This window comes from Sminthopsis crassicaudata, chromosome 4 (assembly GCF_048593235.1).
Source record: "Sminthopsis crassicaudata isolate SCR6 chromosome 4, ASM4859323v1, whole genome shotgun sequence".
NCBI classification, from domain to species: Eukaryota; Metazoa; Chordata; class Mammalia; order Dasyuromorphia; family Dasyuridae; genus Sminthopsis; species Sminthopsis crassicaudata.
The window spans coordinates 467251731-467271434 of record NC_133620.1 but is presented as its reverse complement, the minus strand read 5'-3'; the positions used below and the strand labels follow the sequence as shown (position 1 = coordinate 467271434).

The following is a 19704-nucleotide window of genomic DNA, read 5'->3' as shown; positions in this document are numbered from 1 at the left end:
TGTTTAACTTTAAATGTAAGCTTGTTCTGTAGACATCCAGACTTCTTTCTGGAAAGAAGAAATTAAATGAGTTTTATTATGTTTATTCTATTGATGTAGCTTTAGAAGATTCTTGAACTTCAAACATTCCTCAAAGTGACTGAGAAGCAGCCATTTTGATCGTGTTTTCTGAAAATTAAAAATGAATTCAATATTTTTTTTTCCCACCAGGTACATTCCCCCTGATAAGAGAGAAGAAAATGATCAGTCAACTCATAAATGGATGGTGTATGTCCGGGGCTCCCGAAGGGAGCCTAGCATCAATCACTTTGTAAAGAAAGTTTGGTTCTTTCTCCATCCCAGCTATAAACCAAATGACCTTGTGGAAGTTCGGTAAGTAAACTTGGGATGTCATACAATAAACATTAATTAAATACTTTTAATGGCCCAAGAATTGGGTTAAGCCCTGGAGAAAAGGCAGTCCCTGTTCTTGAGGAACTTACAGTCTCCTGGGGAAAGACAATATCCGAAGGAAGCTGGTGTGTATGGGGGTGGGGATTAACAGAGGATTCTTGGAACAGGAGGATGATGGGAGTGCTGATGATGTGGAAAACAAGCAGAGTGGCTGATAGCAAATGGAAGATATCTTATTTAATGAAGCATTAAAATTTCATAAAATTGCAGAAGTAGAGGGGACTTGAAAGCTCATCTAACCAAACCTTTTTTTATAGGTAAAGAAACTGAGGCAGAGAAAGGCTAAGTAATTAAGTAAAGAGAGCTGGGGTTAGAATTTGGTGCCTGTTGTAGAGGTCTTTCTCCTATTAACTTGACATGGACAAGGTGACCATAATGTCTGACCTTATAAGCAAAACTCTGGGATCAAATTCTTTGCCATTTTAATGGTTTCAGTTCCCTATTTTTGCCAAATACTTTACCATAAGTAGTAGAATTGTAACTAGGGCAGTGTGATGTGGGCTTTGCCACAGGGCCCAGTACCTGGGGGGAGGTGGAAGAGGAAGGCTTTCTCTCTGGGGCAGTGCCCAGGCCTAATCTGTCCTTGCCTCTGTAGTTGACTTTACACTAGGCCCCAGGTCTGTATGGCAGTGACGCTGCTGCTGACTAAGAGGTGCTCTTGTGCCAATGTCCCCTTGTCATCTTCTCTCAGGGAGCAGTGTTCTTTCCTGAAGAGTTTTGTTACCAAGTCTTGTATGGTTCATTAGCTGTTCATACCAGAACTCTTACAAAACTGGCCTTGGGTGACTTGAAGAGATGGTTTGCTTTTGGGAGAGAACTTGTGTCTGTTCTTTTTGTGCTGAAGAAGTCGCTTTGATAAATGTCTGAGATCCTAGCAGTTAAGCAGATCCTTTCTCCTATCTCATTTGTGCTAAAAAAAAAAAAAAAAAAAAAAAAAAAAAAAAAAAAAAATTAGTTTGTGAAAATAGTTTTAAGTAATAATTGTGTCAGCATTTTTCTTAATTCCCAACTGTTGTAAAGTTGTTTTTGTTTCAGTATGTTCAGCTTGCAGGTTCTCAGTAAAAATAAGTTAACTTTTATTGGATTTTTTAAAAATTATTTTTTTGTTTCTTCATTGTTTATTTTTATTCCTTCAATGTCTTTCTCTTGTTTTTTTTCTTGTCAATTTTTTAAAGAATAGCTTTTCATTTTCAAAATACATGTAAAGATAGTTTTCAACATACACCTTTGCAAAATTTCATGTTCCAAATTTTTTTCCTTACCTTCTCCCAGACAGCAAGTAATTCAATATAGGTTAAGCATGTGCAATTCTTCTACACATGTTTCCACATTTATCATGCTGCACAAGAAAATTCAGATCAAAAGAGGGGAAAAGTGAGGGGGGAAAAAAAAAAGCAAGCAAACAACAACAACAAAAAAAGTGAAAATATTATGTTGTGATCCATATTCAGTTCCTGTAGATTCTTTCTGGATGCAGATGGCTCTCTCCATGCCACGTCTATTGGAATTGGCTTGAATTACCTCATTGGTGAAAAGAGCCATATCCATCAGAATTGATCATTGCATAATATTGTTGTTGCTGTGTATAATGTTCTTTTGGTTCTGCTCACTTCACTTAGTATTAATCCCCAGGCCTCTCTGAAATCATCCTATTGGTCATTTCTTACAAAGCAATATTCCATTACATTCATGTACCATCATTTATTCAGCCATTCTCCAATTGATGGACATCCATTCAGTTTCCAATTTCTAGCCACTACAGGATTGCCACGAACATTTTTGCACATGTGGGTCCCTTTCCCTCCTTTAAGATCTCTTTGGGATATAAGCCCAGTAGTAACACTGCTAGTAAAAGTTTTTTTAACTAAATCTCTATTTGTAATCCTTAAAATAAGAAGAGATAAAGTTTTAAGCTCTATTATAATTAGAAGTAAACCATTGAAGTGGAAAGTTAGGCAGAAGACTCCTGTCCTGCAGGTACAGAGCTTGGTGGGCAGCAGAAGTGTCCCCTCTGGGAGATGACCACTTGATGATCGTCCCTCTTTCCGCTTTTTAGCTTTTTGGATCTCAGTGTGATCAGATGGTGGTGGTTCTAATTGCAGTCATGAACTTTGTCAGTTGTTTCTTCCATTTAAAAACAAGGTTCTGAGAAGGTTCCTGGGCTTTGCCAGCCCATGCAGGAGAAGTCCAGGACCCAAAGTAGATTAAGAAGCTTTGATCTCGGGGTAGGTCAGATGGCAAAGGCAGCAGTTTGCAGTCGAATCTAAGAGTCTCTGTGTCCCCCAGACTCTGGCTGACCTCCAGCCCTCCCTCCCAAGGTGGCTGAGACCATGGGTCCTGGTGGCAAGAGCTTTTGGTGTGCCTTCATCTGGTTGTCCTTTCTCAAGGAAGTCATGGCCATGTCATAGGAGGCCCTGACATGCAGACGCACACTCGTGTCCAGATAGACGCCCATGCTCATAATTTTTTAGGCCTTCTGTATTCTGTCTCTTTTTCCTGGGCTGTGACTTGGAATGTACCCATTTCCCTGGTGCAAGGCTAATGGCATTGTTCACAATCCAGCTCTGCGACTGAGTCCGTCTCCTAGGGGCTGTCAGAGAGGGGAATGTTTGCTGGGTCTTTGCTTTCTGGTGGGTGGTCTGTGTCCCCTTCCTTGTGCCTCAACCTCCTCCTCTTGCAGGGGCGGTTTTGTGATGATTGGTCTGGATTCTACTCCCTCAGCAGCAGAACATTTGTCTGTAGCTTGAGATCTCAGGCTCCACTAAGGGACTTTCCCAAGGCCACAAAGAAGGGGCAAGACTTTAGCTTGGGTCTTTCCAATGGCGTGGACAAGCCCTCTCCCAAAATGAGATCACAGTCCTTCGCCTCCTTCCTGCCCAGCTGCCGCAGGGACTCGTTCTGAGGATATCGTGAAGCTGACTTTTTACATTTAACAGCTTAATTGATATGAGCCAGCTTGTTACTGTCAAATAAAGACATTCATTCATACATAAATACACTCGGTTGAAAAGTCTGTGAAAGAAACTTCTCTTAAGTAATGTCACTTGATGCATCTCTTGCCTCCTTTTCATTTCCACAACAGAGGGTAAGATGTGATTGCTCCCGTATAAAACCCTTTGCCTGGCTCCTGTCTGTTATCTTTATTTCTCTATAAAGCGAATGCATGCAGACTGTTGAAAAATCCAAGTAAACTTCATTGTAACATAAGGGCATTCCTGAGTCCAAACTTCTCCCCCAATGTTGGACACAAGTAGCACTGACCACGCTGGGCCTGGAGGAACTGGGTCACGGTTCTTTTCCAGCCCATGGGCTTCCTCCACTTGATTGTTCTCCACTCCTTCCATGCTCTAGTTCCCAGTTGGATCCCTCTTCTCCCAGAGTCTCTGTTGTTTTTGGAGGACTGAGTTTTTGGTTTGTTCCTGGTCCTAATGGGTTTTTCTTGCCTAGAAGATCCCTTCTTTTTTTTTTTTTTTTTTTTTTTAAATTATAAAATTTTTTTTGACAGTATATATGTATGAGTAATTTTTAAATAACATTATCCCTTGTATGCATTTTTCCAAATTTTCCCCTCCCTCCCCTAGATGACAGGCAATCCCATACATGTTAAATGTGTTACAGTATAACCTAGATACAATATATGTGTGTAAATCCCATTTTCTTGTTGCACATTAAGTATTAGATTCCGAAGGTGTAAGTAACCTGGGTAGATAGACAGTAGTGCTAACAATTTACATTCACTTCCCAGTGTTCCTTCTCTGGGTGTAGTTTTTTCTGTCCATCATTGATCAACTGAAAGTGGGTTGGATCTAGAAGATCCTTTCTTTTCCCTTCTCTGCAACTCAGGTCCTGCTCTTTTTGTTAAAACATATGGGGTGCTTCATCTTATGGCAGTTTTCCTTTTTAGTCGTGACATTAATGTTGATGATTGGCGTTTGCTCTGTAACAGGCCATCTCCTTTGCTTGACTGTCCTGGTACTTGTGAGCCTATGACTACTTTGGGGTTCTGCTTTCAGTCATGTTTACAAGACTCTGCTCAACTGGAACTCAAAATTGCACATTTCTCTCATGCTAAGGATTACCTCCAGGATGGGTTTTCTTCTTCCTTGGAAGGAATTTACATTTGTATTTTAAAGGCATTCTTCCCCGTATCTTGCGTTGTTCTAATATTGCAATCAATCGGACATCATTGATAAGGGCGTTCCCTCCAAAAGTGTAGATCCCAATTTGTTCATGCCTAACCATCCTTTGTGACTCATCTGGGCCTCCCATAAATCCACCAAAGGAGGAAGGGCCCACCCAAGTGGGGACTTCCCAGAATTTTTCTCATCAGATATTATTTTAGTAACAAGCCATGTTTGCTGTCTGAGGAACAACCAACGTAATGCAGAGAGCTTAATACTGTTAGATTATTTAATTGGTAAAGAACTCTTTGCCTATAGAAACCCATTTAAATAAAGAAAAGTACCGAAAGGTGGGCCTCGGTTCATCCTTCCAAGCCTTTCCTCTGATGTAGTGACTGTGGCAAAGGGAACAGAGATGACTAGGGATCAGAATTTTCAGTTTTTTAGATTGTAAGTATGAGCTTAGCTGTAACATTATTTATGAAATTCTTGTAAGACCAATGAGAAAATACTACTAAAAAAACTAAGTCGTCTTCAACTTCGGTTTTTAAACTGCTTAAGATTTAATTTACAAGTCAATAGAAATATTTCAGGTTGCTGTCTGGTGAGGGTTCATTAGTCAGTTCACAAATATTTTTGGGGGGAGGAAGGCAATTGTACCTTTCTTTATATGGGACTCCATATTTTTGTTGAGTATCTTCTTGCCTCTTTCAGACTTTTTCCTCTCTTTCCACTCCAGATTGTCCAAATGTCTTTTATTTATTTGATTTCTTCCAGTCTGAAGCAGACAAAAGTAGATGGGGATGGGCAGAATGGAGTGTGAAACTTAGGGGCCAAATGCAAATGTCATTTGCCTCCATATTTGTCCCCTATTTCCTGAGTTTAGCAAAACTCAGCAGTAATGAATTAATGTGAGAGAAAATCCAGAGAATTCCCATTGGAAAATTTTGTTACTTTGCTTCATGAGTTAAGAAGAAGGAAAGAGTCTGGGTGAAATCTCCATATCTGCTTTTTTCTAGAGAGCCTCCTTTCCACCTGACCAGGAGAGGTTGGGGTGAGTTTCCAGTCAGAGTTCAAGTTCACTTTAAGGACAACCAGAACAAGCGGATAGATATCATCCATAACCTGAAGGTATTGTATGATAATGATACCGTAATGGATGGTGGGCATCATTTGTACTCCCAGACATACGCTGTATCGATAAGAAAAATGGTTGTGGTGGGAAGAGGTTGGTGGAAGGTTCTTGAAGACAATAATAGGCTACCTACACCTGGGTTCTGGAAAACCACTCAGTGATAGCCATGATTAAGCAGGGTAAATGGTTCCAAAAAATTGGTATAAATTCTTAAAGAACAGAACTGTTGGAGACAGCTTATCTCCAAAGGGAATGCCTACAAGTTATGTGACTTGGGCAAGGCGCTCCAACCATTTTTCTGCTTATGTCTGTATATCTTTGAGGACTCTGAAAAGGATATTGTTCTAAATGCAGAGGGTAGCATAATTTCATCCTTATAAATGGGTCTTTTATATTATTGGTATATTGGTATTTTTATATTATTGGTATATATTTATATTGGTATCATTTACGTTTTCCACTGAGTAAATTTTTGTAAATTTAGAGTTATTTATTAAATCATTCTCTCCTTTGGTGACCAGGTTGGGTGTTTTCTTTGAATAAGTATATCTTTGGAACTCCTTCCTTCTCTGCAACATTCTCACCTGTCAACCTTAAAAATTCTGGTAAAGCCCCATTGTGACATGTCTTTCCTAAGTTAGAGGTAGAGAACATTGTTAGTTGTCTTGATATTCTAAATGACTTTCTTGAAATGCTGTTTTTTGGTTTTTTTTTTTTTTTAAACTAAGTATATTTTAAATAGAAAAACACATAGTGACTTGGTGCTGTAAAAAAAAAAAAAAATCATTTAATTGTCATACAATATTCCCATAGATCTGTCTCATCTCTGCCAGCTCATTTGGTGTGAGACTGTTCACCCTCAGTTGCTCAAGGCCTTCCTTGCTTTTTCTTGACTTCACTTGTACTCTGGCTGTCCAACCCTGTTATCTTCCTCCCTCCCTACATAACCCTTCCTTCTTTTCTTATCAGGTACTAACTTGGTGATTTCTTTGACTACTGTTCATCTTTGGAATTCCTCATTGGTTTTGTGTTTCCACCACAATCCCATCTAATCATCTAATCATTTGTATCTTTAGATCTTTAGAGGCTCGCATTCTTGCTGCCAATATAGCAGGAAAGTTGGCAGTATTGGTAGTTAGAAGATCAATCTTGGCTTTTGTGAGAAACTAGAGTCATTAAAGGGGCTTTTCGTTTTGCTAAAGGAAGTCTAGTGCCTTCTCCTCCTATGTCCCTCTGGGCCCTGCTCCCTGGGTCTGTAATAGTATCTGTACCAGACATATTCTCAAGATGGAGAGGTGCTCTCGCTTGTCCATCCCACTGCATGTTGTGACCTGGGCAGGACACACTGATGTCTGCGTGGTCTTACCTGGGTGGGTGGTTGGGCCAAACTCCTTGTCCTTGTTGCAGATCTCCTCCCGGAGGTTTTAGAGTGTAACCAGTTGTGATCACTCGTAACAAGAAAGAGGCCAGAGCCCAGGAAGCTGAGCTGACTCCCCGTCCCCCATGGTAGCATTGTTAGAGCCGGCTTGGGTGGTCATCCTGGAGGCATTTGAGCATGCTAATGGAAGAAGAACGACAAATGGCTGAGAAAAGACAAATGCACCATTTGTACAGGCTCTTTTGTCTCTCCCTCAGGCCCTCAGCCTCCTTCACCAACATAGTCATTTCATTACGAGACCACCTCTATCCCTGTGTCTTGCAACTAGAGCCTTCGCTCCTTTGGCCAGAGTGGACCTCTGTGCTGCCCCAGACCTGTTCCATCTCATCTTCTCGCAGAGTACCTCTCCATCTCTCTCCATCTCTCTTATTTTAGGTTTCTCCCCCGGAGCTTCCTGGCTCCCCCTGAAGGATTTCTCCATCCTGGGGCTCTGCGCCTTGGATTCCCCTTGAGAAGGCTGTCTGCGGTCAGTGTCTCTGATCCTTTTCCGTTATCCAGCTTCTGACTTCATCACACAGCAAAACTGGCTCTCCAGCTTCTTGTTAAAGCTCCAAAGATTTTCGCAATGTTGTAGTCCTGTGGCCTTTGTCCGCTCTTCCCCCTTGATTTTTCTGCACTTTGATGCTCTTGACCCCCTCCCCTTCCCTGGTCCTCTTCCTCTCTGACCAGGCCACATCTGAGGCTACAGAGTCCCCTCTGTTCCTCTTCTGCCCCATTTTGTTTGGTGTTTTGTCCCTTTCCCTGCTGATTCTTCATTTCAGATCTCTCTCCTGGCCTCCAGTCTCCCATCTCCAATTGTCTTAGACATTTCAGATTAGATGTTATGGGTGTCTGAGACTTTCTGCCAGAATTGAACTCCTTCTCTTTCCCTTCCAGATCACCCCCTCCTACAAACTTCCTTATTGCTGCTTCTGCCCTTGAGGAGAGGGACTGTCCAGTTTTATCTTTGCATCCATCCTCTCTACTTAGTAAAGTGTTTGATATGTAATAGGGGCTAAATACAAACTTGTCACATAATCAGTTGATTCTTTTGAAGTCAAAACTGTGCTTTTGTTTATCTTTATGTTCCCTCACATTTTCTAGTTTACCTTATCAGGTGTTCAGTAAATACTTTTTCTATTGTGAAGATTATTAGATTATAAGGGAATTTGAATATTCAGAGTCATTCTGCATTGTTATAATCCTGGCAGTTTAATGGAAAAGATCAGGAGGAATGATGATGCATATGTGGCCTCCCACATACTCCATTTCAGAAAGGTCAGGGATTAGCCTGATTACTTTTTAGTAGATTTATCTCAAAGAAGCAATATCCTTGGATAACCAAGTAATTGTAGGGAAGCATGTTATACATATAAGAAATAGTAATGAATGATTGTTCTACCTGTTGTCTCAAGAATGATTTATTATTCTCATTGATTTTGGACTACAACAAGCAGGCTTATAGATGGTTATTAATTTTCCTCAATTTATCCTGCCCTGCCTTCATGTTTCAGTATTTAGTGGAGGCGATCCTGGATTTTCAAATACTGGATTAAGCCTTCCCAAAGATACAGGAATGATCTTTCTGTTCATTCTTGCAAGCATAGATCAAGAATCAAAGAGGGCAGCCCTACTTATGGGGGAGGGTATACAAAGTGGGTTTAAGGAAAGTTCATTGACTGAGCCAAGATGGCAGAGGAAAGTTAGGGACTCATCTGAGCCCTTCCAAATGACTTTCAAATTTCAAGACAAATTTTGGAGCAGCAGAACCATAAAAGGATGACATGAAACAACTTTTCCAGCCCAAAACAACTTAGAAGGTCAAAAGAAAAGGTTTTTTCTCATTAGGGTGAGATTAGAGCACAAAGCAGTACAAGCAATGCCCTGGCGAGCCAGCAGCTGGCGTAAGGAGCAACTGAATTGGCAGCGGCAGCAGCTACCGGAACTCTAGGCCCACAAAAGGAGGAGAGGGTTAGACAGCCTGCCAGATGGACATTGTGGAGGTCCTTTTCTTGGCACTGGGTGCAAGTCTTGAATTCATTGCCTGCATGTGGATCTGAGTTATAGTCTCAGGGATAGGAGGAGCAATTAGCTCATCAGATCTTGTGGTAAAGGGGACAGAAGTCACAAAGACCAGAGCATAGGCCAGGAAAGTAGTTAGTAAACATACCTCTTCTTAGATCATGGCACCTTGGAAAAACTGAAAACCTACAGACACTCCCTTCCCTCCAAACTGGATCTGAAAATAGTTAACACAAAAAAAGCTGAAACTTGGGACAGCGTTCCCTCCAACTTAGAAGAAGATCCAAATGTTAGCCTAAAATTAAAATTCAGTAAATAAACTGAAAAAATGAGTAAAGGACAAAAAAAGTATCTGAAAAATTATTATAGTGGCAGGGAAGAGCAAAATACTAAGAAGACAACAAAGTCAAAAGTAATATATCCAAAGCCTCAAAGAAAAAATAAAAATTGCTCTTGGGCCCAAAAAGAAGTTTAAAAATCAAATGGAAGTAGAGAAAAAAATGGGAAAAGAAATCAAAGTGATAAAAAAAAAAAAGTCATCAAAAAAGACTCAGCACTTTAATAAAGGAAGAAAATTATACCTTAAAAAAAACCAGTTCATATGAGTTAAAAAAAAAAAAAAAAAAAAGATGCAAAAATGTAGTGAAGAGAACTCCTTAAAAAGTATAATTGGCCCAATGGAAAAGGAGGAATAATAGCTCACTGAAGAAACTAATTCCTTAAAAATTAAAATTGGGCAAGTGGAAGCTAATGACTTCATGAGACTTCAAGAAAGAATAAAACAGAATCAAAAGAATGAGGGGAAAAAACAGAAGATAATGTGGAAAAACAATTGACTTGAAGAATAGATTGAGGAGAAATAATTTAAGAATTATACTACCTGAAAGCCATGATCAAAAAAAAAGAGCCTTGGCATCATCTTTCAAGATATCAAGGAAAACTGCTCTGATATTCTGGAAATAGAAGGTAAAATAAAATATCATACATGGAGCTAGGTCAGAATAACATAAGAATTAGCAGTTTCTACATTAAAGGATTGAAGGATTTAGAATATGATATTCCAGAGGGCAAAGGAGTTAGGATCACAACCAAGAATCACCTACCCAGCAAAACAATATAATCCTTCAGAGGGAAAATGGACATTCAAGTATTCCTGATGAAAAGACCAGAACTGGTAACTCTTGAGTACTCTATCATTTATTTATTAGGGCAATTAAAAAGTGTATCATATAGATAGGTGGGATGGATTTGAGTTGAATATAATGGGATGACATTTTAAAAATAAAATAAAATTAAGGGGTGAGAAAGAGAAGTACACTGGGATAAGAGAGAAAGAGGTAGAACTGGGTAAATTATCTCACGTTGTCCTTTATTGTCCTTATCTTTTGTCCTTTTTTGTTATCATTTGTCCTTATCTTTGTCCTTTATTCTGCAAGAGGAACAATTACATTGGAAAGGTGACTTACAAGTGAATTGTATTTTAGTGAAGTAGGATTATGCTCCTCTGGAACCATCTGAGTTCAGTGGCAAAAGAAATGGATGCGGTTTCCCAGATCTCAGTTTGTTAGTGTCAATGCCCTTTAAGGTGGTTAGAAAAAAAAAAAAAAAAGTCACTTTAAGAAGGGAAAATACTGAGAGTTGCTGGCCAAAACAGAAACAATTACTATTTGCACTCACTCTGAGCCATCAGGACTCAAACAATGATTGGGTGAGGCATGGGCCAAGAAGCATTGTTGTCCAGTCAGTGAGAGCCAGAGTGGTTTGGCTTTAAGGCCAAGTAGCTCCAAAGACTGAATCTTTAATGCATTATTTCAAAAAATCATAAAACTAGATAGAACGAAAGAGTCCCAAAAGAGCTTTTATAGTGGAGGGAAAGATAGAGGAGGTGAGGAATACTGCTTGAACCTTACTGTCGTCGTAATTAGCTCAAAAAGGGAATAATATATTCATTCAGTTGGGTATAGAAATCAATCTTAATCTTCAAGAAAGAAGGAGACAAGGTTAAGAGAAGGGGGGAGGCTCTGATAGAAGGGAGGACAGATTGGGGAAGTAAGTGGTAGTCAGAAGCAAAACACTTTTGAGAATAGAATAAAAGAGAAAGTAGCATAAATGGGGAAAATTAGAATGGAAGGAAATAGTAATCATAAATGAAAAAAAAATTACCACAGTTTTCTCTGTTAAAGGCCTCATTTCACAAATATGAGAACTCTGTCAAATTTTTAAGAAATACATGTATTACAGATAAATGGTAAAAGAACATGAACAAGCAATTTTCAGACAAAGTAATTGAGGCTATCTGTACCCATATGACAGAATGCTCTAAATCAGTGCAAACTAAAACAACTCTGAGGTACCATTCCATACCTGTCAGTTTGGCTAATTTGACAGAAAAGGAAATGAAAGAGGTCAGAGGACATGTGGGAAAATGGAGACACTAATGCACTGTGGGTGGAGTTGTAAACTGATTTAACTATTCTGTAGAGCAATTTGGAATTATGCCTGAAGGGTTATAAAACCATGTATGCTGTTTCACCCAATAATACTGCGATTAGGTTTATATCCCAAAGAGATAAAAAACCAAAAAGAAAAGGGGATATATGTACAAAAATATTTATAGCAGCTCTGTTTGTGGTGGGGAAAAATTGGAAATTGAAGGGATGTCCATCAGCTGACCAAGTTGTGTTATATAATTATGTTAGAATACTGCTGTGCTTTAAGAAATGTCTGTGGCCTCAGAAGAACCTAGAAAGACGTATATGAACTGATGCAAAGTGAAATGAGCAGAACCAGGAGAACATTGTACATGATAATAGCAATATTGTATGATGATCAACTGTAAATGACTTAACTACTCTCAGCAATATAGTGATTTAAGATAATAATATCTTAAATTTTTTGGGGGGGATTATACTTATATATTTTTTTAAAACATTTCCATATGAGTTGTGTTGAGAGAGGGGAAAAAAAAGAAACAAAGGGAAAAAACTATGGGGGGAAAAAAACAAAAGGGAAAAAAAGAGAAAATAGTATGCTTCACTCTGTATTTGGTCTCTAGTTCTCTCTCTGGATGCTGATGTCATTTTCCAAAGTTTATTGGAATTGTGATCCAAGCAGTTTTGAAGGACTTGGGATGAAAAATGCTTTCTACTTCCAGAGAATGAGCTGGTAAAGTCTGATTGCAAATTGAGACAAAATTTTTTTTTTAATTTTCTTTTTTGTTTGTTTTGACTTTTCTTTTGCAGCGTGCCTAATGTGGAAATGTTTTCCATGACTGCACATGTATAACCTATATCAAATTGCTTACCTTTTCAAAGAAGGAGGAAAAGGAGTGAGGAAGGGAGAGAATTTGGAATTCTAGAACAAGAAACAAATGTTAAAAATTGGTTTTATGTGTACAATTGGGAAGCAATATTAAATAGAAAAGAATAGTCCATAGTACTAAACTAAAGCTAGTCCCATTGAGTTAGCATTGCCTTGAGTATAGGCTGTTGAAAACTAATTCTAACCTGACTAAGGTTTCAGAGGATCAGCCCTCAGGAGCTCTGAGAAAAGGAATCACTTCTTTCAGCCCCAGTAATTCCTGAAGACCATGTCCAGTCATAGAAGGAGCAGTAGCACAAATAAAGCCTCAGATCCTTGAAGGATTAAATCTTCTTAATATGGCAAATGGTAGGTTACTATCTTTAGTAACAGAGTGTTCCTACCATTTGCCATATTTCCCAGGCCTCTGAACAGGAAAGGAGCATTTTTGTTGTATGTGGTGGTTGCTGCTGCCAGACTTAAACATCTTATTTGGAGGCCGGCCTGCTCTTGGAGGGTGCTAGGTGTTTTCTGAAGTTTATGAGTCCCTGGGCACTCGCTCTAATTGACTTCTGCTTTGTTGTTTCCCCACAGCTGGACAGAACTTACACTGGCCTACAGACCCTGGGTGCCGAGACAGTATGTATGCTCTTTCCTAAAATGTTCTGTACAATTGGATGATGGGGTTGAAATGTTCTTGTTGCTTCTTTTGCACTTGTGATATGTTACAATGCTCTCAAAAGCACTGTTTGTTAAAGCAATTGCCATAACAACTGGAGAAGGAAAATTGAATCCATTTTTATTTAGGAAAATGTTACTGGGCTGATGAATCAGGCAGTATCCTAGTTTTGAAATAGGAAAAAAAAAAAAAAGATGTTCAGAGATGGTGTTAGTTTTTGATTCCTGATTTTGCTACTTATCCCACACAAACTTGAGCACATCACCTCCCTGGGCTGCAGTTTACTTATTGATAAGATGAAAATCTTGGACTAGAAGTTCTCATCTATTTCTTAATGCCAGTGACTCTTAAGAGTCAGGTAAGATGCTGTTGACCCATTTGTAGTAGTGGATGTTCTTTCTACCAGTGAGGACTGATTTCCCTGATTCATTATGTGTGTGTGCACGTGGATACTGGATACGTGTACACACACATACACACACACACACACACACACACACACACAGACGGTTACTTCTAGTATACAAAGACTGTATCGTTGCTTTACAACCAGTCACAAGCATGTGACTTGGGAGATAGATTAAGTGTCACGTGAAGTCATCACTTCTGTTGGAAGTTAGTGAATGAAGAACATTGATTGGTTCTGTTTGATTAATCTAATATTAATCTAATGTTTTATGGAGAATCTAGTATGGCATTGCTATTTGTGTAACATGCTTATTAGAAACTGGTATCTTAAATCGCAAACCTTAAAGCTCTGGGCAGATATCTGTCATTCATTCCTTTGGGTTCTCCATTTGGAGGCGCGCTGTACAAGGGGGAGCTCCTGTGGGTGCCCCTGCCAGCCACCGGCCTGGCATCGGTTGTGCCTCAGGGCCTTCTGGGATGCCGGTGACACTTGTTTCCGTGTCTTCTAGGTGGTGGATGTTGAGCTCCATCGGCATTCCCTCGGAGAAGACCCCTTCTGTCCTCAGTCGTCAGAGTCCGACGTCTCGGACGCCCCTTCCTCTTTGCCTTTGCCCAACCCGGCCCCCGTGAAAGCTGCTTCCCCCAGAAAGCCCTCCCATGAGCCCGTGCCTGATGCCGCCCTGGACAAAGGTGATGCAGCATTTGGGGGCTGTTGCCTCCTCCCCTCTCCTTTTGGAGCATTCCTCCTAGTTTAGATCTTCCCAATAAAACCATATTCTTTTCTCTTCATAGCCACTTCTCTCTCTTCCCTTCCATCAGCAACCTGGAAGCCAAACCAAAAGCCCTAGGGGAGGACCTGCCCATCTCTGCTTGGAGAAGCTGTGGGCCTCGAAATATTAGTATAAGAACAAGCATCCTCCTCAGCCTGAGTGGGGGCTTCTCAGATGCTTTTAGGGTGGCCACCTAATCTAGTTAGGGCCCAGAGGCCTGGCCTACCTTCGAGGCAGTGGCAGGCAAGCTTGGCCCCTCACAGAATGCCTGTGATGGAGGGCAGGACAGGGCATGTGTGGGCATACACATGTCCTTCAGACACACTTGTACTTGTACACACACACACTCTCAGGAGATCCCCAGTGGGTCTGGCTCCTGGCAGACAGGTCTCCTCTTTCCCCCTTTCCACCTCCTGCTGCCGGTGCCCTCCCAGAGGTGTTAGGCAACTCAGTGCGGAGGGCTTCAGCTGAGCCTTTGCCAGCTCGGTCCCCCAGAGTCTCCATCTCCACAGACCAGGTGCCAACAGTCAGCTCTGCCAGTGTAGGAGCCTGAGCCCCGGCACCATGGTGATGGGGGTCCAGTACAGAAAAGGCGTCTCCCCTGGGTGGCCCCATGAGCCACAGCTCGGCCTTCATGTCGGCTTCTTTAACCCCTGATCGAGTTGTGCTTGATCTCCTTGGGGCTCTGAAGTTCAGCATCAGCGGGGGGGCCTAGCAGCCCTGCCAGCCACTTTCCTTAAGAATGCCACACCTCCCGTGGCCTTTAGTTTGCATTTAGCCGAGATGCTTTGACCTTTTCTGACCCTTTGTCTTTTTTCTGTTAGCTTTTTTAAATGAGGGATTCATCAGATGTGATTAGAAGCTAAATTCTTCAAGTGAATTGTAACCAAATAAGCATTTATTAAGCACATACGTGTGCTGGGCACTGTGCTGCTCCTGAGGGAAGCAAGCGTTTGACAGTCCCTGTGCCCAGAGTTCCTCATGGACTGGGGTGAATTCCTTCTTGGTGTATCTCTAGTTTTTACTTTATAAATGGTGACAGAAGCTTTTAAAGCATGAGAGAATATTTTCTTTTTACTTTAAGTTCCTTACTGAGTTGAAGCAGTTTTTCAGCAAAAATCAAAATAGAAAAGAGTGCATTTGTGCCCTATGTGTTAGTTATAGCTAATTGCTTTCTTGTTAAAAGTAGAGTGTGTAGTAAGCTCTAGCTAGCTCTTTGTTCTCTCTGAGCAATAGTTTTTTAAAAGTTTTATTTCCCTTTGCCTTTACATCATTCACTTCCCTTCCCCATTCTAAAGCGAGCCCTTTTTTTAAACTAAGAAAAACAAGTAAAAATATCTGATACTGTAACCACATCTGTTAATATAGACGATATTTTTGTCTTAGCAGTCCTTCAATTTTCTGCTGTAGCCTCCAAGACATTCACTGGTTTTTCCATGAGAGTAAACCCTTTAATAAGATTTCTTTTATTTTTCTTATTAGTGAATATCTTCAATGGAAGGCAAGCTATCAAGGACTTGGTGGGGTTTTATTTGTTCTCCTTGATGAAGTGGTGAGACACTACTGTTATCTCATTTGTACCTGTTTCATTTAGGTTTCCAAGCAAAAGCTGAAGCTGACAGAACCACAGCATTTTACTCTTTGCCGTCTTCAGTGGAACGTACCCCGACAAAATTGGTGTCATCCCAGAGGATCACCTTTGGCTCCCATGGTAATTCAGCATTCCAGCCAATAGCAGCCAGTTGCAAAATTGTGCCACAAGGTCAAGTTCCTAATCCTGAGTCTCCTGGAAAATCTTTTCAGCCAATCACCATGAGCTGCAAAATTGTCTCAGGTAAGTCAGAGTTCAAGTTGTTGCTGCTGCTGCTGCTGCTGCTGCTGCTGCTGCTGCTGCTGCTGCTGCTGCTGCTGCTGCTGCTGCTGCTGCTGCTGCTGCTGGTGACAACGACAACTTGCTTTCACATTGCATTTGTGGTTGATAGTGATCTTTCCTTGTAGCAACCTTCCAAGTTAGGTATTCTTCACTCTCTCATTAATCCAGTTTTACATCATGAGAAAACTCAGGCTGAGAAAAATGAACCCAGGTCTTCTAATTCCAGCCCAGTTGTCTGTAGGCCATGCTGCTCTGCTTTTAAAGGCTGTGTTCTTCCTGCTGGGCAGGTTGGGGGAGAAGCCATCTGAAGTTACTGAGAGGAAAGAAGGAGTTCTGTGTTTGGCCTTCTACCAGCTTCTTTTTACATATCAGGAGAGGCTTATTTTCCATTTCAAAGATTATTCAGACTTTTTCTACTTCTACAATTTTGGTCATTTTAGTGCTAATTAGAACCTCTATTCACATGAAAGCAGAAAGAAGAGGTGAAATTGAAATCCCATGATTTTGCTACTTTACAATCTAGCCCAGAGGCATTGCTTCTTTGGATAGATGGTTGAGACTGATAGAGAAAAGTGGACATTGGAATCCTCTGTGGAGTCTTTGCCACATACTGGGGGGGGTCAAAGCAAAGCAAACCCAATTACTGCCTTTGTGGAGGGGGGTGGGGGTTCATGGTCTGGTGAGGAGAGACAGTATACAAGCAATGATCTGCCGGGAAGATGTTTACAGAATAAATGACGGGAACCTCAGAGGGAAGACACTAATATTAAAGAAAATTGGGAAAGTCTTCTTGTGGAAGGAAGGATCTTACTGAGACATCAAAGCTACCTGAGGTGCACGTGAGGATGGAGGGAATTTCAAGCCTTGGGGACAATCAGTGTAAAGTTCTGGAATGTCTTTGTGAGGAAGGGCCCAGGAGTGCTAGCCTCAGTGGATTGCAGAGGATTGAAAAGGCAGGAAGGGTCAGAATAGGAAGGACTTTAAAAGATAAACAGGACTGTTTTTGATCCTGGAGGCCTCACCATTAGCCTAGGCACTTTGCGTTGTGAGTCCTTGGACAACCCACAAAATGTAGAGTATAAAATGGCTCCTAGTCCTGCACCTTCCTTCTATTTCTGCCATGGCAGTGGCAAGATGGTGGAAAGGGGACAGAGGATGCTAATAATCACAATTTTTAGACAGACTTTCAAACTTTAAAATAGCTGCTGGTATTCTGAGTGCGACTGTGACCAGTGATTGGAAACAACCCTGGAAGAGCTGGACCCTATCATTTTTAAATTTATTTATTTTTTTTTTTTTTTAATTTTGCTGAAGCAATTGGGGTTAAGTGATTTGCCAGGGGTCACACAGCCAGGAAGCATTAAGTGTCTGAGGCTGGATTTGAACTCAGGTCCTCCTGACTGTAGGGTTGGTGTTCACTTAGCTGCTCCTGGATCCTTTCATTCTTGACATTCTATAACTTCCTTTTCATGTCCTGGAGTGAAGCCCAAAGGCCCCTTCTCACCATCATATTTTCTTAAATGCCTAAGATTACAAAAGACATTATATTGAAATAGAGTTACCATAGTACTTTAAAAAAAAAACAAGTTCATGGGCCTCTACTTAAGAACCATTTCTGTAAATGAAACCAGAAGAAAGGAGGAGATTTCATCTAAGTAGAAGAGTGCCTCTTAGGTTAGCCTCAAAGAAGTCATGATGCAGTTGGCCAAGTTGCTTTTAACATATGCACAAAGGCCACAAGAAACATCATTTCATGGGACATTTGGTCACCTCATTTAGTACTTGCAAAAAGACTACCTTGAAAATACTCTAGCTTGTGTCTCACCATCTGTGATGGAGAACGAAGAAGTAGGAGCCTTCTGTGAAGAGCGAGACTCTGCAAACGAAATAAGTATGCCCTTTGTAAGTGAGTCAGGGCACAGGGAGGAAGAAGGTGGCAGAAACTGGCTGAGATCAAAGACCTGCCGACCTGCTGTGTGCCTGCATGGCTTTCTTCAAGAACAGAATCAGGAGGGGAATAACATTATAAAACATGAAATTGGCAGATGGGAAACAGCTCACTACTGATGCATGAGTCATTACTGAATGAGTTTTCAGTGACCACAGACTTGTAAGAGCGAAGACCAAAATTAGTACAAAGATGGGTGAAAGAGTAAAAAGGAGAAAAGACACACAGGATGTACTTGAACCAACTCAGATCTTACTCGAGCAAGTTATTGTTGGAAATTAGGATGTAGTTAAAAGGACAGAGATACAGATGAATCATTTCATGCAGAACTTTTTTTTTTTTTTTTTTTTTTGAGGCTGGGGTTAAGTGACTTGCCCAGGGTCACATAGCTAGGAAGTGTTAAGTGTCTAAGATCAGATTTGAACTCGGTTCCTCCTGAATTCAAGGCTGGTGCTCTATCCACTGCGCCACCTAGCTGCCCCTTCATGCAGAACTTTAAACAAAGGGAAGGATGAAAACAAAAGAACCTACAAAATCTTGTAGTGAGCAACTGCCTAACCCTCTGCCAGCTTGAGGGATGTAGCAATCAATGTTAACACCGGATTTGAAAATATTTGAATATACAAATTTTTAAATTTGTGTGATCTCATTGAGAAACACAATGGAAGATTATGAGCCCTATAGACTCAAAAAAAAACCCAGAGAAGCTGTGGAAAATAAAACTAGTTTAAAGAACAATTAGAGAGAAAACCCATTAAGCAAAGTCAGCCTGGAGGCATTTAGGGATAAATGGCAAAGATCAACAAAAAATTGTACTGAACTTCTAGAAAAGCCCATCATGAATATTAAATCCAAAACATCCCAGTCTCCGATGTTCTTAAGATGGAAAACTTAGAAGTAGGAAAGGTACCCTCGTGTGCATTGAGGAGATCCAGGCTGCAGGGATGGATACAGCTGAGACGTCTTTCTCATGAGAAACACTTCTGCTGTCTTTTTTAGGTTGTCTTTACTGGAAATAGGATTTTATTTTGGAAAAAAGACTTTGGGGGCCAAATGTGCTGGAAGAAAACACTGAGCAGCCTCTGGGCCTCTGGGCCTCTCCCCTCTTGTTCCCACTGTTGCATTATTGCCAGAGCAGGGAGCAGCAGTCGAACTGAAGTGTGCCCCACAAAGCAAGGAGCCTGCCTGGAATTGGTGCTGAGAGCAATTCCAAAAGTGTCCCCAGGAGGCTTTGAGTGGCAGCAGCGGGCTGAGCAATGGAGAGTCCCCCCAGGGACAGCCCTGAAAGGCAGTTCTCATTTGAACATAGAGCTCTTCTCCCAGGGCCTCATACACAGATATGTAGTTATCATTTAACTAAATTGTCTTTTAATGGATTAAGGGTATCTCCTAGATAAATACCTGACTGTAAATCCTCTTGTTATTTTCTTCTTTCTTATCTTTTTCTCTCCCTCTCTGAATCCAGGTTATCATGGGTTGAAGAGCTGAAGCATTTTTTTTCCCACAGTAGTTTGAAATTCTTTCTTTTTCAGCTTTGCTTGAATCCTAAAGGTAGAAAGTAAGGAATAAGTGGAACAG

The 19704-nt window shown here is 40.8% G+C and overlaps 1 protein-coding gene across 9 annotated transcripts in view; it reads left to right on the top strand.

Moving 5' to 3' along the window:
- The window catches only part of YEATS2 (YEATS domain containing 2), an 84309-nt gene that overhangs the window by 25350 nt on the left and 39255 nt on the right, over nucleotides 1-19704 (top strand). For all 9 annotated transcript variants that reach the window (XM_074264186.1, XM_074264185.1, XM_074264188.1 and 6 more), the window contains 5 exons: nucleotides 211-372; nucleotides 5594-5705; nucleotides 13043-13087; nucleotides 14045-14225; nucleotides 15900-16139. In XM_074264186.1, the coding sequence (XP_074120287.1) occupies nucleotides 211-372; nucleotides 5594-5705; nucleotides 13043-13087; nucleotides 14045-14225; nucleotides 15900-16139 (740 nt within the window). The remainder of the gene's footprint in view (nucleotides 1-210; nucleotides 373-5593; nucleotides 5706-13042; nucleotides 13088-14044; nucleotides 14226-15899; nucleotides 16140-19704) is intronic.